The sequence below is a fragment of the Galleria mellonella genome, unplaced genomic scaffold (genome assembly GCF_026898425.1).
Source record: "Galleria mellonella isolate WM207_F2 unplaced genomic scaffold, CSIRO_AGI_GalMel_v1 utg132, whole genome shotgun sequence".
Classification (NCBI taxonomy): Eukaryota; Metazoa; Arthropoda; class Insecta; order Lepidoptera; family Pyralidae; genus Galleria; species Galleria mellonella.
In genome coordinates, this window is record NW_026441989.1 from 6,156,379 (window position 1) to 6,181,548 (window position 25,170).

Consider the following 25,170-nt stretch of genomic DNA (forward strand, 5'->3'; position numbering starts at 1 on the left):
AACTATTTCAATATATTGAAGGATTACATATTATGGTAACTAACTAGATATACCCATTCATTGTAGTATCTACGTAAACAATTAAGAATTGGCAAAGTTATCAGGTATTTTTAACTAGTCATAAATATTAAAATGCTTTACAAAGACGTGTTCGAAATCGATATTAAAAGATGTACAACAAAAATTTTGGAAATATGTCATTGAATTAAATCATGTAATACTCATTGGAAGTTACTGCTATTTTATTTGTATAATTTATTATATCTTTATATTATTAATGTGTTGCCGCGTTACAGTTATGCTTCAAGTTGGAAGTTGCCACAAATATAGAACGTTATTAGCCAGTAAATCACGCTAGCTACTTCACATACTTGTAATTTAGACTATCTTATTATATTATGTATAAATCTTACCTATGAGACTCCTATCCGTAGCCCGAGGGAAGCGACTTTCCTCATCAAGCAGCGCTAACAGACCGATGGGTCTTGATAACAACATATCCAGAACGGGTCTGTTGTCAGAGAACTCAACAAGATCTACTGGTACCCCTTCAGCCATGTACTCTTGTTGTTCCCAGGTGAATATATGCTGGTTGAAATAGTACTGGATCTGCTCATTGGCAATATTGATGCATAGTTGCTCGAAAGAGTTTTTAGCGAAGTTTTCGAACCCAAAGATATCGAGGATACCGATAGAGAGTTGTTCAGCACTGTAAATAGACGTACATACAGTTTATAGTCATGAATTGGTTCTTATACGATGTTGGCTTAATATGTTTTGCAATTTGCTAAATAAAAGTAAAACATTTATTCAAATATTAAAATTGATTATAAAAAATATAAAACAGGCTTCAGTGGAGCGACAGTTTTACACTTCTGTAGTGAATAAACAGTTCTGTAAATTCTGTTCTGTTCTGTATGTCAGCCATATTGCTCAGATACTGAATTTTATATAAAAAATGCCCGAGTAATAAATGTGTGAAAGCAAAAGTTTGGGATAAGAAAGTATTATAAAATCACATTTGAATAGAGCCCAAATAAATTAACAAGTACTAACTTTTTTCCAGGTATTAAGTATCTATCGATTTATATATGTATTATCTTATCACATCAAAGCGTTAATTGTTTAATGTGATTATTGGATAAAATTTTGCAATATTTAATAAGGTACTTTACAATAAATGATGACGACGAACAGTTTATTTCTGTGTTAGGATAATAAAGATAGTTTGAAAGTTTTTAGATAGTTGATTATCTACTACCTATAAAATAGTATAAGTAACACAAGGAATAACTAATAAATGGGATTAAAAAAAAATAATCAGATATTATGCCATGTGGTTCCGGCATAGAATAGACTACCCTTTCCTTTCCCGTGGGTGTGGTAAGAGGCGACTAAAGAAAGACGAGGGATGGGCAGCAGCGTCCCTCTTAAAACATCTTCAAAGCCTGACTGCGATTGCCAATTCGCCTGCCAAGCGTGGCAGTTACTGGCAAAACCCCACAAGGGGGCTTATGTTCAGCAGTGAACAATTAAGGGTTGATATTATGATGATAATGAATCAGACGATTTAGATTTCTCGTATCTCGAATAACGCAGTAGCAATACTTGTTGCTATTATAATTCCATATCACAGCATAAAAAGATAATACTTTTTATGATTATCTTATATATGTATGTTTTCCTTGTGTAATGACGTCAATATATATATTGACTGTATATAGATACATTATTTCATAATTATTAATTTGTAATATTTCTTACCCCTGTGGTCTATTCTTGCATAGTAGAGCGTTGATTCTCTCAACAATTCTGTCGAAAGCTCTAGCGTATAATCCTCTAGCGGTGGCGTCTCTTGCGACCGCGGCTTCAGTGGGTGAACTGTGTCGGGCTATTGTCTCCCCGCGGGCGACAACTGTACTGCTGGTCAGGCACTCACGGAGGTCTGCTGTCTCAACGCCTAAAAGGCATGAAGCTAAAAAAAAATCATGATTATTGAAAATTGCAAAAAGAAATATTATAAATAAAAAAAAAGTCTAATACAATATTGAATGTAGTTTATAATAATTACAATAGTTTTAATATGCAATAAGATGGATTTTATAAAAATCTATTTCCAAAATATTTAATTTTGTATCTACTTTAATTCAACATGGACAGTGAACAATATTTTCTTTAACATTTTAATACTTGATAAACTAATAGTTACCTCTATGTAATGGTGCCGTATCGATTATAGTAGCTTTGTTGTCAGTGTTATCTTCACCGGCTGCTTCGCCGAATTCTATGTCACCAAGATGTAAAATAGCTGATAGCATTTTGTATATAATTTGTACCTCCTCTTCTTGAAATCCGACAACCTGCAGCAAAACAGTTATATTTCTATTTAAATGTCTTTGGCAAATATAGTATATACCCATATTTTTGCTACTATATGGTAGTACCTTGGTAGTCATATCATATACACATTTAATTGTCTGTAGAGCGTTTTACAAAACTATGATTATTTGGTAGAGGATATTTATTCTTCTAAATTTCTTAGTATGTCTTAGATTATTGTGAAATATTTATATAAAAAGATAATTCCTTTCATTAATAAAACTAAATCTTGGAATCTGTACTGAGGAATTTGAATCAATGTAAAATTGTTACTCATTAGTAAGTATGCTAATAATACTATGAAGATATGGTAGAAATTCCATCAGATGGGGAATATATATTTTAAAGGAGATGTACAAAATATTCCAATCGATCGATGTGTAATAGAAAACAAAATAACTTGAACAAAATAAAAGGAAAATAAAAATTTACCTTAAATGCTTGGTTAAGCTGCCTCCAACGATGCACGTTGTGTTCTCGGTGTACTGAGGATAGTGGCTGCAGATACCGATGTCTGGATTTCAACTGTTCATCCAGATAAAACTTTCTCCAACGACCTTCGCTTTCCAGTCCATCATATAGATAGTAAAATACATGGAAGTTACTTTCTCCCCTGAATGAAAATATTTTTATATACTTTGTGAAGTAACAAATTATAGAAACACGTACGTCGTTACACTATTCAATATTTGTTTGTTTTTTTGTTTCTGCCAATCTACGGTTTTTTTTTATACAATAAACAACCAATAGACGCTTATTATTTTCCATTATATAAGAGGTCAGTTTGTTTCATGTTAGAGAAGAATATCATAGAACTTTGAAACTTTTATTTACATTTCAGATACGACAATTTATTTCAGGACGCCAATCATAACAAACCTTTCTAGATAAGTAGTAAAGAAATCTACCAACAGAAATATGAGTAGGTACAGCGTGCATGAGATATTACAAGACTGCAACATTATCTTTTTTTCTCATGCGTGCGTTAAAAGTAATGTATATACCAAGAGACTGTTAAGTGATTAGAGGAGCTGATCAAAACAATTTCTGAAAAGAATAAGCCACACGATGCTCTCCAAGACAATTTTAGTAAGTAAATTTCGTATACATATAAACAATAAAAATTCGATTAATTTGAATAAAAATGACTTACAGGGCCTGATGTATCACTCGAGATTGCTCCAAAAGGTAAACAGATATCCGTGCTCCGGATATCCTTCCCACCCTCATCATCGACAGATCCAAATATTTCCCGAATCGTGAACTGTTTGCATTAATTCCCGTGCGAGCGTTCCCGAACGACTCCATTATTGGGTTTACTTGCAATATTTTCTCCTCTAAGTACCGATTTTGAGTCTGTAACGAATACGGGTTGTAAATATAGAGAGTAATTTCTGTTTGTCTATTTGTTATATAGTTATGAACTTCTGATATAAACTTAGATTTTCTTTTAATATTAGGCAATAATTATGATTCTAATGCGACTATTAAAAATCTCATGACTAATGCCTAAATTAAAAATAGCTGTGAGCAAAAGGACTGTAATATGCTGATAATTAAGGAAAACATGGTTTAGTGGCACGGTTAATAATAACAATAATCTTTATTTGCTTAAACAAAATACAAATAAAAAGTGTTACATTGGTAAAAAATATTCGTGTTTAGCTAACAGTGTGATAAATAATAAATAGAAATATACGTACTAAAAAAAGCGAAAAGACTAAATCGCATAATTGTAAGCTTTTACTGAAAAGTAAAAAGGAAATAGGTTGTCTGTAAGAGCTTGCTTTTAGCGATAAGGCCGCCTTTTGTATATGCACATTCTGTATAAATACTCCTTGTATACATCTCTACTGTGCGCAATAAAGAGTTTATTATTATTATAAATCAAAATAGAAAAGTGTATCATGTAGTTTATACCTTCACACTAGTTAATCTAATAAACGTTGTTTTATCTCATACAATATCGGCAATAACCGGACCCATTTTTGCTTATCGAGGTAAAAACTATCCTATCTCTCAAGTTAAAGTAAACAATACATATTTAGAAAAAATATTAAAATATGAAGATATTGTTTCAATAATTACTAAGTAATTGGAAAAAATTCGAAGTGGGTAGAACATGAACCCGCCCCTCCTACGCTATGCCGGATTTTCATAATTTAATACTACTTCTACATCAGGTAGTACTGTACAACTGACTAATAAATATACAAAAAGATATATTAAAGTTGCCTACAGTTGACTTTAATATTTTTTTGGAGATTAGCGTAAACAAACATGGGATTTCTTATAATTATTATAATTAAGATTTAGTTCTTTTATTTGACTATTTAAAATATTGTATTATTAACACATATTCCTATATTTATATCTATTTACGATAAGCTATATTTGACGTGAGAATAGAAAATGCACTAATTTTTAAAATGGTTAATTATGCATAAGTATAGAGATTGAATTATTTTATTTAGAGTCCATTTGACAAAATGCTTTAATAGTAGGCATTAAGGTTTTAGAAAATAAAAGTAACCACACAATGACCTTAATATGACAAACTTTGCAAGTGTAGTTCTTCAATATTTTCACTTTATTTTATGATAGCTAGTTTTATTATTAGGCAAGTGGCTCAGGACTGTTCCTTATAGCAGTCTATGGGGAGACCTATATTCAGCATAAAGGTTATCTATGGACAGATAACGGCTGATTACACGGCATATACTATGGTGATGATGATAGTTTTGTTTTTATTATATTTATTTAATATTCCTCTTTTACATTTAATCCATTGCAGATATAACAAAGAATTTCATATACTAAAGTATATTTTTTATATTATACATACTGAAGTTTATATAATTGTAAAGTATAAATGATGAAACTTAAATATTTTATTCTAAATATTTAAGCATTATTAAATTACTAAAATTCTTTTAAATTGCTTCAATAAAAATCCTTAAGGCTATCTATCAGTTGTATAGAAATCATAGTACATGCTCTGCTTAATGTGGGACTAAATGGTATAGGTAATATGCTCAGTTGTATTTATTTGTTTATTTAAATCTATACTTATATAATTTTTTTGCCTGACTGACTATCAATATACAGCCAAAACTATTACATTTAGAAATCTGAAATTTGAAACATAGGTTTGTTTTATAACGTAAATAATAGCTGCATAAGAGGATTTTTTAAAATTTTCTGTTAAAGAGAAAACAGAATGTCAGACGTACAAAGCCGTGGGCAACACATAGTCTTTACATATAATAAATTCGTTAAGTTATAAATAAAATAATAACATCTATACCTTAGATAAAAATACAAGTTGTTTCAACAACAGGTTTGCAGACTCAGTCTTCCCAGCGCCACTTTCACCAGATATGACGATAGCCTGGTGTTGTTTTTGATGCATCAGGGCCTGGTGTGCTGCGTCAGCGACTGCGTAGATATGTGGCGGATTATCTGACCGACAGCGTCCTTGGTATATTTGTTGAGTCTGAAGATAAAATAATGTATGTTATTGGAAATGATAATTACAATACATAACTATATACACGATTATATTTTTATATTGTTAAAAACAGAAGAATTAAAATAATGTCTATTCAAATAGACTTGTTTATAACTCTTTTAAATCGTCAATTTCTATTGATATTTAATAAATTTATTCTCATATATGAATAATTATTATAAACATTGAAAAGATTTTGTGAAAAAATTATTACTCTTCCCAACATAACTAAAATCTTCATCTCTTAGTTCTCCGTGCCGTATAACACTATATATATGCTAAAATGTTTTAATCAAATTATTATCGGGGCAAAATATTTTTCAAGCGACTTCAAACAGAATACAGAATAATATATATGTGAATGTGTATAAGGGAAATATATTGTAAGATTAAAGATGCTAATTTTTGCAGAGCAAAATCTTGAATGCATCTGTTTAATTCAAGATTTTATATCTATAAAGCATTGATTTTGCATTTTAGAGAACAGACTAAAAGATAACAAATATTGTATAAGGCAATAAATACTTATTAATAAATTTAACATAAGTTATATTGTTTTTCTTTGAAGCATGAATCAACGAGCCATGTAAACATATTGTTTTTGCAGTGAACGACGATTATACCGGGAAATACTTAGTTTCGTGTTCCGTCATATAGATATATGTATGACACTACGACTTTCTCGACATAGCATCTATTGGTATTTACATAGAAATCAAATAAATAATTTACTAGCTTGCGGAGATAAATGCAAAACAATTACAACACAATACTATAAAGAATAACCATTGTAATAATCAATTAAATAAATAGACAACTAAAACGTGAAATATTATGATTGATAATAAATTATATACTATTATTGTTTACTTATGTAATATAGTATATTTGTTTATAGCAATGGAATAAATGCGTATTTAATTTTGTAAAGATACATGATTATTATGAAATGTCAATGTACATACTACACTAATAAGTTTCATATACGAGTACAGCTGCTAATTCTCAGTTACCTAACGACAGTATAAGGCAGTATTTATCAGTATAACCTAAACAAATAATTTAATAATCTACCTTTGTCGTATAAATTCCTATATCAGTAAAAGGGTTTACTGCGACCAGGATGTCTCCAATGTACGTGTAAATGTGATTTTGATTGTATCTCTTCTCCAACTGTTCCACAATAGCATCTTCAGTTAAGACTTCTAGTGTGGCTAAATCGTCGGTATACATCTTCTCGGGTTTAGCTTTTCGGTGCGATTTTAGTTTGCCTCTTTTTGTTGTCGCTTCTGGAGCACGACCGCTACGACCTTCGGCTCTTTGCCTTTTTATCTCAGCTTGGAGCTCTTTACGAATCTGATCATAAATAATAACATTATAACAATATCATCTAACAGCGTAATATAGTTATAATTTATCAATTCTAATCAAGATGGCATATTAACAAGTTAACACAAATAAAACAGGTGGAATAACAAACATGGCAGTCACAAAAACCAGACTGTTAAATTTTCCATTACAGATAAAAGTTCCATATATTGGAAAGTGGTCACTGGTTTCTATTGAATAATATCTGTAAACACCTAAAATTACTTACCACACTGGAAATTTTCGAGGTTTATAAATATGTTAACGATAAAATGAACTAAAGAAGAAAAAGTGAATATAATTACCTTGTCCTCAAAACTACTAACGGCCAGTAATAAAGGATGTTCTAAAAGTTCTCTCGCGAATGGCCTTTGGTTCATATCTTTAATTAAACAATCGGCAATGAAATCTGCAAGTTGAGCAGAGAACATTTCTGGGTGGGACAATGACGGTGGTGGATTCCTAGGTATTTGAAAAAGTGCTCTCATCGGATGCAATCCTGATAAAGGTGGCTCCCCTTCTGCTAATTCGATTGCTGTAATTCCAACAGACCACACGTCACATCTACAGTCATAGGACTGATCTAATTGCTGTTCACATGCTATAACCTGGAAATTAATAATTATATATTAGTCTTATAAATAGTACAATATAGTATATATTGTTAAATCATAAATTAGGTTTGTTCAGTTAGTACGACAAATCCAGCAATACATACATGACTATAATGAGATAAATTAAAACTTTGTTTCACAAAAAAGAAATTGCTATTTAACTAACAACGTCGTAATAGATTTCGAAAAGTAAATTATCAAAATATAGATATAGTATAACATACATAAAAAAAATACAGTAGTAATTGAGAACTTCCTTCTTTTTTGCAGGCCGAATAGTTCAGTCAGTTGGATTATAAAGTTTCAAACTAGTAGTCTTCTTGTCCTTTTTTCGAATGAATGACTCATAATATTGTTCTATATATTCAACATCAATATATATTCAATGATTGGAAATAATCATAAAAAAGAACATTCTTATGGATCTCAGTCGGCAGTAAAGTTACTTTATACTTTTGCAAGAATAAATAACAGGTAGTAAGGTAATAAGAATTTTTGAGATTTTAGTATAATAACATGAATGTGGTGTTGAATATATAGAATAATAATATGATAATACCAACAGATAAGACATATACCGAAATTATTTTTAACTATGCACTTACTTCCGGTGCCATCCAATACGGAGTCCCAACAGAGGTATTCCTTCTAGCCGCCGTCGCTGCCAGATGCGAGGAGACACCAAAATCAACCAATTTCACTTCACCATCTTCTGTTAGGAGTATATTGTGACCTTTTACATCACGATGCATGCATCGGTGCGCATGGAGATGTGTTAAAGCTCGTACAGTTCCACGCAATACGTATGCCAACTGTGGTTCGGTCAGATTACTTCCGCGGGCTCGCATTCCCGCACACAAGTCTGTCACTGAGCCACCAGTACAAAGCTGTAACATTGAAATTAGATTTTACATTCTAGTTGAGAGTTAAAAATTAACTAGCATCATTGACTGTTAAATTTCCAAAGTTAGCGAAGATGTTTAGGTAATTAATGGAATGTGAATGGAACAAGTTTGTATAGTAGTTCTATTGCACAGATTTGTATTCTAGTTGTTGGAGTCTCTTTCAATTTATACGAGTAACATATAAAAGCGTATGCAATTTTCATTACATAAGTTTATATGGAATCGTATTTTCGTTGATATAAAATGATCTGATATATATGGCAATTCTCTGAAGTATATAAATAAAACTTACCTCCATAACAAACCAGATTTGGTCATCGTCAGAACATGTACCACGTTTTAAAAATAATCCAAAGAACTCAGGTATGTTTGGATGACCTGATAAATCTCTGAAAACTAAAAACTCTTCTTCTATTTCCTCGATGTTTTCTGTAATGTTTTCCAACACCTGTAAACAAAACATGGCAATGTGCATGATAATTATAATAATTGACGTAATAGTTACATTACAAACATTGACACTCGACAGCGCAAAATGAGAGGCTAGTCGATTGTTTAGCTCGGCCTTGACATCAATACCAAGTTTTGAGATAGCATCTACACACTCAATTACAGACTATTCTAACAATACTGTCCATAAAAAGTCCGCCGGCTTTATTCTTTATCAATGAATATTCATAATATGGGTATACGTTATTTGTTCATACAATCCTTTTAGTAATAAATTTCGGTATGCTACCATTCTGCTTGTGAAATTATTCCTCAACGATGTATTCTGTCGCTTATTATCTGCTCGTTACAATTATTAAATATCCATAGTAGCAGTACATATCAAAATAATCAGATATAGAAAACAAAAGCGTAATTATAGATTACTTTTCCGTACCTACGGAACTCTATATTTGGAGTTAAACTTGACTGATTTATTATGATCATGAATAAATATTTAGAACATCCTTTGAGGATATCAGAGCAAACTAAGTTAATTTATTTGTAAAATTCCAAGTACCTATGTACCTAGTTCAAGCTTTATTTGTATTCTATATACACCCTCATCTCTTCTACTTCGCCCTATCATAATCTAATGTTCAAGTACCAAAATTTGGGTTTGCTGGAAAAAATCTCTATTGAAAATAAACACGCCTTTGTGCACTATTATGTTTGTTTTTACATTTCAATAACCTTTTGTGTACAATAAAGAATAAAATTTTAACCATATTCTTTACTTAAATATATGTATATAATGGGAATACTTAGGTATATGTATATAATAAGAATGTAGAAGATTCTGTTTAATGGTTAAAATCTATCACAGCTGATTTTCCAAAGTTTCAAATAACTCCTCAACGATATTGCATATTCAAAAATTTTCGCAAGAATAGTCTTTGTTATCTTTTATGTTCATCAAACTTATTTTATAGGATATTATTTTATATTCAAAATTAGATGAAGCGGTAATATTTTTCCAAATTTGCACAAAATATGTCGTGCTAAACGTTTCTTTACTCCGAAAAATACGAGTATTATGTTTTACAGAATCAACAATGTGCGGCCTTCATAGAGGTTTTACATTATTTTCGGCTAAATATACATAAAACAATAGACATTGTTTATATTGTTGACATTCCTTATTATAAAGTATATTATTATATTCAATATTATGTGTATAGAGTATGACTCTTACTTAATTAGAGGTCAACTAATGTTCTGTTCAGATAATAATGTTAATTAATAATAAATAGAATATATAATATAGAATAGTCTAAAACAGTAATAAAGTATAAAACATAATCTTTATAAATCTAATTATGTATTCGTATATTAGTTACATTAGAAGAAAAAAATATGATTTTTGATTGGGTACGTACCTTTACAGCAACTCTTCTGCCTGTTTTTTTATCCTTAGCGCAATAGACCTCTCCATAAGTGCCCTCTCCAATCAGCTCCTGCAACGTGAATCGCTCCTTAGGGTCGGCAGCTCGATCCAGCTCCACGTGCTGAGAGAGCCCACGATATGCCATGTCGCTGCGCATGGCTCCGGCTCACCCTTCACTTTATCCGCGCATCTGTGTACAAAAATATACTTATGTCAGAACTAAACGAATTTTTTTGTAGTTCTAGCTTTAATTAAGGAATTTATTTAAACTTTAATGCACAGCGCAATTGTATATACATCTAATTCTCTTTTTTTACTTCCATATTATCGTCCATTATCTATAAAGTACGATTTTTATATGTAACTTAAAATGACAAACGAGTTGAAGGCCTTCCTGATAGAAAGTGGTATCCATCGCCTATTAACTTTAACAGTACCATGAACATAACAATATACTGCTTCACCCATGATATCTCTCATGCGTTGTTATTCCTAAGGACTAAGGTGTTATGTCTTTGTACCCTGTAAATTCACTGCTATATTCCTCTCTTCAAACCGAAACACTGCCATGCAAACAACTGCTTCACGGTAGAAACACGAATGGGACAGAGGTACCTAAACAAACGTCTCTTGTACAAAGCCTCCCTCTGATAAAAAATGATTTTGCAAACATATTTTTTATAGCGTTTATATAAAAGCTTATAATAAACATTAATTTGCTATTTATTTAGATTAAAGTTTACTATACAAAGTGATGACAATGAAATGCAGTTACAGATACTAGCGGACTTATTTCTTAGAAGAATTTTTTCCAGTTAGAATGTAGAACATATGGGTAAGACTTCCTACAAGTTTAAGATAATATGTAATGTCATCTTGCATTTTGTACATATTTATTTACTTAGATAACACTAATGTATATCTACAACAAAAAAAGTAAAGGTACATTTATGCTGTACCAATATTTTAAACAATTTATAAGAGTCATGATACCACATTATTTTTATTACAGGCCATGTTTATTTTTTAATTGACCATTGATATCCGATAAAATAATGTGAAAGTTGGCTAAAGTTAGTTAAAGCTTAGAATTACTTGATCGTCCGCATAGATTAGAAAACTAAGAAAAAAAGTAACTATTTTTTTGATCTGATATCTCCATAATTAATTTTATCATAAATAATTTATTATGTACGAAAAATGTTTGGTTTTAACCTAATAGATTTTTAATATACGTAAATTAGCAATTTATATAAGTTTTAATTAGGAAAGTATGTTAATCAATAGAGATACGCGTTTTATTGCCGTTTAAGTGTTATATTATTGATGATTAATTATTTCTATTGAAAATAAATGGGATGCTCAGGAGTACGAGTACAATGTAATTATTATGAATATGTATTATACATTATAATGAATATAAGTATTCACAGAGCTTTAAAGGAACCGAGCGGAACCGATTTATATGGTAATGCAGGCGCATGCACTTCTCAATGCGGGAACTTCACAGTAGATAACGGGAACTGATCAGGATACAGTGACCATACATTGAATTTGTTTATGGATAGCTGATGTTAGTTATTGGTTTTGATATATATGGAACAACAATTAACAGGTTAAAAGAAATACCTTACTGTCGACAACAATTTTCTGCAAGGAATATAATATGATGCTATATATCCTCTCCCCTTTACGGGGGAGGGTTATATAATATTATCAAAAAAAAAATCAAATATATTGTATTAATAATAACAGTATAAATAATTTTGGTTGAATGGTAAATGTTGAAATAAAGTCTTTTTATTTTATTATTCACTGATTCATTCATAAAGAACATTATATATATTAAAAGATTGAATAAGTTTTTAATAATTCAATCTATTATATTCTGACAAATATGCTTGGGATGAAGATTCCTTAAAGTGGAATTTAGGGTATATAGATAAGGGTAATTTAAGTGTTTTTGAAAACTATGGTAGTGAAAATGTTTTTTTTTATACCACAAAAGTGGCAAATAAACATATATACATGGTGTAGTTCTACTAAATTTAAATTCTAATATATAGCATATTTTTTAAATAATATTGCTCGATTTCCTAAAACTTTTAGTAGAAAACTTGGATTGGATTGCGATAAAGGAGTGGATTATTAAATATATATACGAATATATATCTAATTTGCAATATAAACTAATAGTATCTCAAACGTTTTTTAATCCTTTAATGTTTATTTAATAATGGAAATATAATAATTATATTAACATTCCCCAAATTGCATAAATTATAATATTTGTATTATTAAATAGAGGTAAATTTAAAAATGAATATCTATGTTTCTTTTGACAATACACATGATACATGAATCGAAAAGAGGGATGGGAATGACCTACAGAATAATTTTTATCGACATTCTTTTATATTATTATTATTCTACCGTTCCCAGCTTAAATCGCTTCCTATCAGATATTGTAAAAATATTCGTCTGCTCTTTACCCTCTATTCTATGTATTTTATACGATCCAAACTCTTCTGAATACCTTAAGTCTAAATTTTAATTTCACGAAAACATCATTTACCATCGTCTTCAAATGAAGGTAGCTTTGAAAGCAGTCTATGCCACACCCGATCAGGCGATATCCAGACCAAATGAAGGCCTCTCCCTTACTCTCGATTGCCACTGCCCATCGGTGTGTTAAGTAAATCTTCTAGAAACTTCTGCTCCATGTTCTTATTTATTACATTGCTTTTTTCTCTAAATCTTTCGCCATTCAGGCTAACATTCATTACTTGCTGGTACTGTAAGCTATTTTTTTAACTTAGTGTAGTAATTATAAATGCTACAACTTTAAGTATAAATAAATAAACGTTATTTATTATTATTATTGTTTATTACGTTGCACTGTCAATTATAATTTGTAATTCCTGTCTACAGTACGATTTTAAGTCCGCCGTTTACACTTTCTAGGTGTATTAAAGTTTAATGAATAAATTAATTATTACAGCACATGGTTATGTTGCAGTTAAAGCTAACTTTAAAATAAACCATTGATTTAAATAATCATAGAAATTAGAAAATGAAAACTTACAGTTTATCTGTTTTCACTATGATAAGCGCAACAAATTTTTATTTTACGATTGGCTCGTTCCACTATTCACGTTTTTTGAAAGGAGATTTTCTATTCGCCTGTATTTTTTGTGTAAATGTCACGCTATATCTATGGCAATTTTGAACTGGTTTTGATAAATCTTTTTTAAATCGGTAGGGTTTACTTTCATGTTCGTCTCACATTAATTATTTCACGATTTTTTTTTGTGGAGTGTGTATGGAAGAGTTTTATGGTCAATATACCCTTCTTATCAACTTAAAATATTTTAAATTTATAAGTTGGTGAAGGTTTTTTGGCACATTTTATTAATTTTAAAATAAGTATAATGATGTTACTAGTACAGACAAGTAACACTATGTTTTTGAGAACAATGTAAATGTTGTTGTTAGAGATGCATATGCTATTACGATACTATCGTTATTACATATTTTTTTAATGTGTGGGGATGGAGTGCTAACTCGTCTGTTCTATCAGGATACGCTGGCGGGGCACCAATGAGGGATGATAGACGAGGATATAAGCAAGTGAATTAGCACAGCATAACGAATTTCACAAAAATTAACCGCAACAGTTTTCAGGGGGAACCGCGTGAAGGTCGATCTAATAGGGTATACTGCTAGCAATCAGGCTGTTAGACGCTATCACTAACGATCCTTTTCCTCTATATTACCTATTGTATAGTTTATATTTACACCAATTTTCGTAAATGTACCAATAAGAGTGTCACATAATTATCTTGGTTACATTGGTGGCGTAACGTCGGCTTTTATACGTAGGCAGGTACGTATTATTGACTTATTTTGCTCAAGTGCGCTGAATAATTGGTGTCAGCCTTGCTTACGCTGCTATGGTATGTTGTAACTGCTTGCTGAGATTTGTCAATATTTGCATTGTACAGTAGAGCACTGGGGCATCGATTACCTTTGCCGTGTTTAATGATTTTATGTGATGTAGTAATGTCACATACATAGAATAATGAAATGTGCGAAAAGAAGCATATAATGTACTTCTCAAGCGAATGACAAATAACGTTAATCTAATTTTTTCTGTAATAATTTATTCAAATATAAATATTTGTTGTAAAAATTACTTTTATTCTGAATGTTACGTTATTTAATAATTATTTAATACAGTAAATTGAACTTTTTAATTAACTAATATTATTCTCGTAAAGTGGATTTCTTTAATTTTTTTGTTTATAATAGATAAGGAAAAAATACAACAAATTTTAAATAAAATTTTATCTTTAAAAAAGATGCATTATCAGTGTGTAATAATGGCTGTATTTTATTTACAGAAAAAACAGAGGTCCTACCTATCTGCCCGTGTGAAATCGAGATGGACCACTAATAAGAAATAAGTTAAAGATATTAAATCCAGTCTCGTAGACAAAGACGAATTAATCGACCATTTCCATAGTAGTGAATACAAAGGTCACTTTCTCATATTTTGTCAAGTATATTAAGTGTTTTATTCGAAACTAAAATCCAATCTAGGACGCAAGTACCTATACAGCTATTTCTAGAAATAATTTTAAACGATTTGAACTCTCAACTATGCTACATTATTTTCACAAATATTGTATAAATAAGTATATATAAATTATTAGTATCTTAAAATGTTTAATATAAATAATTCTATAATTATGGGTATTCCATATTTTCTTATTTGTAAATAATTAGTAAAATAATATTGCATATATCATGAAGGCTTGATTGATGTGAGATGTGACCTAAGATTTTACTTCTAAGATAATCTCATATTCACGTGTAAGTTGTTACTATTATTATATTCTGTGTTGATACTCTCTAAATGTTTTCTCTAATAACAGACTGATTGTTACGCTTGGTAAATTACAAAAGAATCACACTTTTTATACTGAACAAGACTTAAAAACTAAGGCCATAACAATTGAGCCATTGAACTTAATCCATCAAAAACGTCACGCGTGATTAGCGAATACAATACAATGTAACAGAGTATTTATCTTTTTTATATAAGTAGTCAGAAGAAGTGTTAATTACTAATTCACTGTGATCGACGGACGGAAAGACCTCACTGAACACTTTCACTGTTTGTTTCTGTCACGAAGGCTTAACTGCCTCAGTGGACTGGTCGTCCGTAAATAATTATGATTACAGTAACACTATTATTAGTCAAGCCCGGTTTTATTGGTCATGCATTTATGATTCATTCGATAGATACTTCCTTATCATCATCATCATCGAAATCATGAGCATATAAAGAAATTTACTTATTTATAGAGCCATATATTCAATTTGGTGATTTATACATAATGCTTACTTGCTAATGCAAGTTGAAGTAAAAATAGGCCATTTACTCTTAGCTCGGATAACAAATAACCGAATTGAAGAAGTGTTCGAGTAGTTGCTTCGTATATTCAGGTAAACGTAGTAACTAGGACGATCTTCTACTAGAATACGACCTCAAATGTATTACAGAGTGTGGATGCAGACAGCTCAGGTTAGTTCCCTCAATCTGTGGTGGAGGCATATGTTCAGCGGCAGACAATTAATAGTGGAAATTATAATAATAATACTTATAAATATTAATAGGAAATAAAGCTAAGTAAGTAGTAAGCTGGTTTTAACTGTCTTCGAGTGTATTCGTTACGTGTGCTCGGTTGAAGACCCTACGCATTGTTTGACGTCGTTCCTGATTGTTAACAATAACAATTATAATTTCAATCTTAGCTAGATCTAGACCACGACTTTTAATTATATCTTCAGTGGTAATTAATTTAAAGAATTCATAATAAAATGTCTTTTAGAGATCCTCATCACCTCTTATATGGGTAACATTTTCACATGGTAGTCATTTTATGTTAATGACACAAAGTTCCCAGGTTTTTAAGTCGTATTGTTTGTACGGTTCGTAATTTCCGGTAGTATCTACCTTGGCTTTTATCATAATAATTTAGATATATCGTTTGACAAAAATTGGGCGTAATAATACCAATAATGGCTGCTGTGCTCTCAAGGCCAAATTTATTCAAAATTGTAAGATAATGAACACAAAATACTATCGTTTTTTTATAATAATATTGTGGTACTATGTTATAGCTAATGTATAGTAGCGGAAAGTATGGTCAGTAATAGTTCGCTATGAACATCAACTTTATCGTGGCAAGTAAAACATTAACTTGTGGTTGCATGGCATCCACATTCTATAACGATAAGATATTTAAAATATCACCGTCAATGTTGGATAGTGGACCTATTGATGGTCCAAAATTTCTTTCATAATATACGTAATCAATTTTACGCTCATAATACTGATGTAGTGAAAGCGATAAGAAAATATAGAAATGTTACTTCGTGGATATTCTAGCTGGTATTCTAGTGGTAGCTAGCAGTTTGATCGAAAATGGAATAATATATCTAAAAAATCTTCAATTAACAATTAGGGATTTTATTGAGAGAATTTTGAGCGATGTTATTATTATAAGTTTTGTAATATAGATGCTCTATTGAAATCCTCAAAAGACCCCGAAACTGGTCGATCATTTACGACAAATAAACGTATATAAATCCGGTTATTGTTATATTAAAATATTTTTATTGACTGTGTATACAGTCCACAGCAAAGAATTTGTATATAAAACAATAGACAATGAAGTCTGTGCAGTACAGTAGATGCTTTTGTATGTAAAACAGTGACTGTGCAAATATGTTATATTGAATTTTCATCCAAATCATTATGTAAAATATACATGGAGCAATAAAATTATTTAATTTTGTAACTACAAAAGTTCGGGTCAGTAGGTATGTTGGAGTATTCGAAATTATGTCAGCAGAAAAAATGTTCAAATACATCGTGTTTCATAAATCTATATTTTATTTCACGCAAGTCAGCACTTTACAGGCTTGAACTTCTATATTTAAACAGTACGCTGTGAAGTAGAAAGACAAACAGGCGGCCGTGGTGGAGCATTATAAGGATTGCATTACGCATTCTTAGGGTTTCTGTGTAACTACAATATTAAAATAACAAATCTTGGAAATCTCAGTTTAATAAATAAATAAATGGTATTTACAACTTAGCAAATTTGGAAAAAAATAATTGAAATGTATTGTAATTAACTATTAAATAGGGCGCACTACCGAGATAAGAAGCATGCAAGAACGAGTATGCGATGTAAATGACTACTGCCGCCCATAGGCATCTTCAACATCAGAGAAATTGCAAGTGTATTGCCAGCATTTTAGGAAGGAATATGCTCTTCTTGAAAGTTTCAATGTCATATCTGTTTGGAAATACGGCTGTTGTGAGTTAATTCCATACACTTCATTTTATACGTCATTTGTGTGGATGATCTATTTGCCAAAAATTCTATACATTCTAGTGTTTATTCATCATTGAGCAGGTATATTAAAATATCCTAAGATCTTTATCAACTTTTACATATATATTAAATAAGATAAAATATTGTATTTTGATGTTACATACGGGTATATATAAAATACCTAAAGAGTATCTTATTTACCTATTACCACGAAGTTTACTGTAATAAAAATATATCTGTTACGCATTCACGTTATTATTTGAAGAACTTATGTTCGCAAATGACAAAATGATGGTTTGTTTTCGAGGCGTGACGACAGCAGTTAAAGACTGAGTACTACGTACAGTCTGCAAAATAATCGTAAAGTTTGGATTATTGTTGTCACCATTCATAGAAAGTGACACTTTCTTGCTGTAATCAAGGGTTAATAATAGCTTTCAATTATATTAATAGTCGCTTCGTAGAGCGGGAATGAATCGATTTGTTCAGACGAACACGATTTTACTATGCTTTCGATTATTAACGATTACCTAAGGAAGTTTTTAACTTGTAATTATTATATCTAAGATTAAATGCGAAAGTAGCGCCACTGTTTTATAAATTTAAATAGCTTATAAATAGCTAGCGGATGTTGTTCGAAGCCCTACTGCAGCATCACTTATCAGGTCCAATTGTGAAACTAAACTATCCAGAGATTTGCTCAAACTTACACAAAACTTTCATCAGAATCATTTTAGTGGTTTAAGAGGAGTTCATTGACATACATATGTATAGAAGAATTATATAATTATGTAAAGATACCTGGAGTAATAAAAAATATTAATATTGATTACTACAATTTAACATAAAATACGATTAAAAAAATAATTGATGTAAGTAGATACTATTTCTCCTTGAAAAGTGTATAAGACAAGTTTTATAAAAGAACAATTATAGACTTTTAATGTTATTTTAATTATATAGATAAGTAATATAAAATAATTGTAATATTTTTTTAACAATTTATAGAATATTAAAGCCTATAAATAGAAAATTATTATTTAAGATATCCATAAATATTTTTATAACGAACCTTTCCCGCCGTTTTCACAGGACGAAGGTTCATATAGTAAATATAATTACAATGTAAGAAACTTTATAAGTATCTAGTTCTTTATATTGTGATATAATAGTCCCAAAATTTTGCGTAGTAATAAATGCTGACAGTATTTTTTTAATAAATTTTATTGTATTTTAATCAGGAATATTAAATAATGTAGAAATGAAAAATATAGTAACGTTTGTAAATAATTACAGAGCAAGTAATCAATCACACGATATTTCAGAGTCAGTATTATTCTTATATTGATGATACTGAAAAAATTTGTCTATGCTATAAATTAGAAGTACCAACATAATAAAATAAATTAATATTCATAGTGCACAACTGTTTATATAGTGCATTTGATTAATAAAATCAATATCGATAAGTATCATAAAAGATATTGCTACTATATAGTGTAATTTTTTAAATTTATTGAATGTATTTCATGTATTTTACACAATCATTTTTGTATTGTAAGTGACGCGGACTTGGCTGATATAAATTTTTTTTCACAATTTTTATAAAGTATTTTTATAAAGTGCTGAACTAGAGACGAAGAGATGACTAACCACAGTCTTATTTATATTTGTAAATATAAAAGTTAAAATTTAAATATTATAGATAAGTAAAGTTATTGAGCAATTTTATATATATCAGTCATTAATCATTGCTGAGCATAGGCCTGCCCTATAGACTGCCATAAGGAACAACCCTGTGCCATCTGTATCCAATGACTCCTTGTAATACATTTGAGGTCGTCGCTATATTTAATGGGGGGGAGGGTAGTCCTATACTTGCGCTTGCCTGTACGAGGTTTCCATTCAAAAACTTTATATATTTTGAAATAAATATATTAATAATTCTATATTACTCTATATGTTATCATTTTGTACGACGTCTATCCGGATAAATGTTCAGTAAATTTATTACTTATTTAATTGAAAAGGGCAAAATTCTTAGATCAACGAAATAAGTTGGTTATCATCTTACTAATATAATATAATTAGAACTAGGCGATCTCTATATATGAGAGGTATTTAAAAAAAATATAAGAGGTCTTAATAGGATAAACAGATGCGGAAACAATAATTTTTAGAAATAATTTTGTTTGTTCCGTTATCATGTAAAATCTATTGCATCAAATTGGATTTGGTTAACATGGTTGTAATCCTAAATGTCTAACTTAAATCTGGTGTGTTTTATTTAGATCTGGATGGCAATTTAGAAGTAATTTATGAGTCTTTCATTAGTTTTCCTAGTCTTGAAATTCACACGTACAAAGTAGCGGGCAAAAAGTTAGCTTTATATATAAATCATATTTTTATTTTTATCTATATTTTTTTAATAGCTAGATATTTTCCCTGTAATTTAAATCTTAAATATGATTGTATAAACAGAATGGCAACTAATCTTATCGTGTGGATAAAATTTCTAAGTTATGCATATTAATATCGAAGCACACCTTTTGAATCGTTAATTAGTAACGGTATTTGTACCTATGACGATTTTTGATATGTAATATACAACCAAATAAGACGCTTAGGTATATGTATTATTTTTAGGTATTATTATTATAACTTCTAGTTTTTCTCATAGGAATTCAAACGAACACACGGCTCACCTGATGGTAAGTGACTAAAATTTATTTTTGGCATAAACTCAAACTTTTATTTGATTTTAATATGTACCTCATCAGCTTTCTTCTTATTTCTATACTTTCTCTCTCTCTCTGTAAAATAATTTCTGTTTGGTCGCAGTAAATTTGACTAGAGTATCCTCAATCGAGTTAGTTAACTTTACCGTTATAGAGTGTGATTTGATCGTATTTAATTCGATTGATTTTGATAAATCAATCTAATTAAATACGATCAAAACTTATTCTAATACTTTAGCTAAGTCTGTGTATCCATTTATTTGTAAGTTAAAATGCCAAGTCAGATTTTTATTTAGTCAATAAGCAATATCTATAACAGTAAATATTACACTATAAACTTGTGGGGCATTGTAATGTATTGTATTGTATGAATTTTGTTTTATTTTACGTAATACTAAAAAATACAATATTGAGAAACATTATAAAAAAATTCGTTAAATTTTGGTATCAAGTAATTACTTTCCCTTCAATGAAGCCGTAACAAATATTTACAAATTTTGTAGCTCTATTTACATTTCATTCGATATAACGTGTATTGGTGTGTAACCTACTTATATCTGGGTTATATATGTACAGTAGATATTATTTCATATTTTTTTCACAGGTGTATTAAACTGTTTATAATGGAAATGGAAAATAAGTATCTACTACTAAGTAGAACTTCTAATTTGTTTGAAAATAAATCACAAATTATTATTGTTAATAACATCTATTTCTTAAGTCAGGATATCTTGTGTTATGAAGATTATTATAGACTAAAAAAACAAGAGCCATAATAACACAAAATCTGTATTATATTATTTAATATGTGAGGAAAAACGGAAACTGAAATGATCATAAAATTTATACAGAATGCAAAAAGAATTATCGAAATTAGAATTGGGGAAAATATCGCGTAATACACACAAAAATATACGATTGAATTGACAATAATCTCTTTTATAATTATTAATGTTATTGATTAACTAAAATTCTTTAGAATGCTATTAAAAAAAAAAAAAAAAAAAAAAAACAAAAATTGGAGGAGTGATTTGTAGAATAAGGATGTTTTATTTTGGTATACATTCATGAATAACTTATATAAGATTTTGTTCCATAAAAAATACCAATTTCAATCAAAGCAAAATCAGTTACTTTGTTTTAAAAACTAAACAGCTCAATCGATTCTGATAAAATATCTATGGGACCAATCTAAAAGTATAGCCTTTTAGACAAGGAAAAGAGTTTTCCAAATCAGTTTATAAATAATGGAGTTCTGAGGTAAATAATAAATAACTATAAAAAATATATCCGAATTAAGAACTTAGTCCTTTTTTTAAGTCGGTTGAAAGTAAAAATATAGGTATTATAAGTAAAAAACAACTTTTGCAAGTATTAAAAATAAATACATAATTCTATTTTTGGAGAAATTAGAATTATATAAATAATGGATTTGTTATAATACAAAATAACGTTTATAAAAAATATATCGAATTAAGAACTTAGTCCTTTTTTTAAGTCGAGCCACTGTCCACTGCTGAACATAGGCCTCCCCCATAGATTACCATAAAAAACGGTCCTAAGCCACCTGCATCCACAGAATTGATTTAATACTTTTTGTTAAATTTTAGAATACACTATGTATTTACAAAGTAATAAACATCATATTACATAGAAAATTTATATTCATATTTCATAGATATTTAAAGAAATTAATCAGGTAATCGACGGTATAAAAGAGATGTTAAGCAAACAATACTTGACCAGTGAAGCGTAATTCCAATGTTGCATTACTGCCTTTATTTATTCACTCCCAATATAATTGAATAGAGTATGTTTAACTATAATTACGCATATTATACGGTAATTTAAATAAGTGGGATATTCAAATATTTTTGGACCATGCAACTCACGATTGCGTATATATTGTTTGTTCACTTGAATTATTTACTGGCATAACTACGCAATGTAAAATTTATTTTGCTAGTTCAGTTACTGCATATCAAATTGATTTCTGTACCTTGAACATTGCAAATTTAACTTGTGTAGCAATAGCCATGGGAATTCGCTAACAGTAGCTGCATATAGAAAATTTGGAGTGTTGTGCCTTGTTTTTAATCCATTCGTCAGCATCTAAATTAGCCTTATTATCAAAAATTCAACGTCGTGAACTCCTGTACAATTTAATTGTAATCTTGTTATATGCAAATTAGGAAACACAAAAAAAATCGAATAAGAAATTAAAAATAGATTACTTCGGCATTATGTATTATTTTACATATTTCCAATATATAAAAGTTAATACGTTATTTAAATAAAAAAAGTACCTGCTGCTTGAAGTTTATCCTACATATAAGTGTGTGCTTATTATTGCTTCAGTATTGTGTATGCTTAGGACTCAAGAAGTTAAAGTGTATTGAATACTTATGTTAAAATTGTATGCAGAGTGACTTAAAATAGGAAATCATAATGTTTGCGGTGATTAATGAAGGTAATCAAAAACATTTCAAGTAAAAATGTCGGCATATGACCATTGCAAATAACGGTTACTTATTTACTTTGCACACAATTTTAAAGTAAATATTGAATACGTTAAATAATATCTACATAATTATTGTTCTTTTACATATGATCATAATAAAATTTGTGTAATTAGGACCATTAGATACATCCTTAAGAATGATGTAAATTGTCAAAGTTATAGCCAAACTAAGTCGTAATAGCCTTAGATCTCGCCGCTGACTTCTGCAGATATATTTTTTTTTTTAATTAAACTTAATGACTAAGTAAAACTAGGTAACCCACATGCTTTATATTATATTTTTGCTCATCTTTCATTTAAACCAAGATGTGTTAAAAAATGGGTTAAGTTACAAAAATAATAATCAATTGATCAGATCAAAATGAAATCAGTAAAAATATGTTAGATTTCATTATACTATTTATCATAGAATAGAGAGGTAAATGGTACAAAATTTATGTTGCTAATTAAGTAATATGAAAGACTTTTTATTTAAAGTCAACCTTTGAACCTTTGAACATTTGAACATTTTTCAAAATATAGAGAGGTACCTTTATATATATATATATATATATATATATATATATATATATATATATATATACAACTAAATATATATATATATATATATATATATATATATATATATATATATATATATATTGGATGGTGAAATAGTTTGACAAAAAGCCAGATTTGTGATGTGGTGTGAAAAGTGAAAGGAAGTTATTATGTTAAAACTCGCTACACAAATATAATATATATATATATATATCATGTACCAGAAATTAACACATATATATACGTTTTGCACTGAAATGGTTTCTTAATTATGTCTGCCACGTGAACCTTGCCAGTTGAATTAGGCTTCCAATGTCACTAGCGAGGCTAATCCGTGACCGTCATTGATAGACATGATCATATAGAAACTATAGATATAATATCTAAACTACCTATAATAAAATTGTGGACGGTAGAATCTTTATAAATTGAGTTTATTTTTTTTTGTGAAAATTAGCTACAAATAAAAATAAACAGTATAACTCAAATTATTCATTGTTGAAATTTATTTTCAACCGACTAAGAAGAAGGTGTATCTCAATTCGGTTGTGTATTTTTTTTAAGTTTGTTACCTCCTAACTCCGTCATTTGTAATTCTCCTTAGATTTTTTTTATCTGTAAGTATATACCTACTTACGAATTGGTCCCATAGAAATTTTATCAAAACCGGTTCATTTGTTTAGTTTTTAAATCAAATAAATGGTTTTGCCACAACTGAAATCTGTTTTTATGTTGAACCCAATCTTAATTATTTTCTGTTTGATATACATATATTTAAAGCTACAGATTTCAATGAAACAATCGAGTAGCTTAAAACTGGTGTCGGTTTTATCGGAATCGGCCGATCTGTTCATAACTAGACAAAACGGAAATTTACATCTGTCATTTTTTCCAGATTGATTTGGTATTTGTGCCTTCTGTTTTTATGACATTTGGCTCCCAATATACTGTTCCTCCTTTAACAACATTATCAATTACCAGATTTTATCTGCGATTTAGTATGTATATATTAAATTTCATAGTGATTAGTAAAATCATTAAGGCTTTGTAAAATAACAAACAAACAAATTCACTTTCACATTTATATCAATAATAAAGATTAAAGTTTGCAGTTATTTTTAAACAAACAACAACAGATCTTACCGTATAGAGCTAACAAATGGTTTAATTATAATTTAATATTATATTAAATTATATCATATTAAATAATAAAAGAAGTTTTGTTAAAAAAGTTGTTACTGTAAAAGTGCACTTTTCGCAAATGTATTTTTCTTGATTAATATCGAGAATTATATTATAATATTTA

General features: G+C 29.4%; 1 protein-coding gene across 4 annotated transcripts in view; it reads right to left on the reverse strand.

The window, feature by feature from the left end:
• LOC113518180 (myosin-IIIa-like) overlaps positions 1-25,170 on the reverse strand; it is a 41,985-nt gene that overhangs the window by 8,757 nt on the left and 8,058 nt on the right. For all 4 annotated transcript variants that reach the window (XR_008253790.1, XM_052902828.1, XM_026902979.3 and 1 more), the window contains exons 2-12: positions 10,646-10,843; positions 9,070-9,225; positions 8,478-8,759; positions 7,564-7,866; positions 6,965-7,246; positions 5,687-5,875; positions 3,533-3,735; positions 2,812-2,992; positions 2,210-2,360; positions 1,765-1,975; positions 414-709 (exon numbers count right to left, since the gene is read on the reverse strand). Coding sequence is in view for 3 of the 4 variants with exons in the window: in XM_052902828.1 (XP_052758788.1) it covers positions 414-709; positions 1,765-1,975; positions 2,210-2,360; positions 2,812-2,992; positions 3,533-3,735; positions 5,687-5,875; positions 6,965-7,246; positions 7,564-7,866; positions 8,478-8,759; positions 9,070-9,225; positions 10,646-10,810 (2,419 nt within the window). In the remaining variant the exon portion in view is untranslated. The remainder of the gene's footprint in view (positions 1-413; positions 710-1,764; positions 1,976-2,209; positions 2,361-2,811; positions 2,993-3,532; positions 3,736-5,686; positions 5,876-6,964; positions 7,247-7,563; positions 7,867-8,477; positions 8,760-9,069; positions 9,226-10,645; positions 10,844-25,170) is intronic.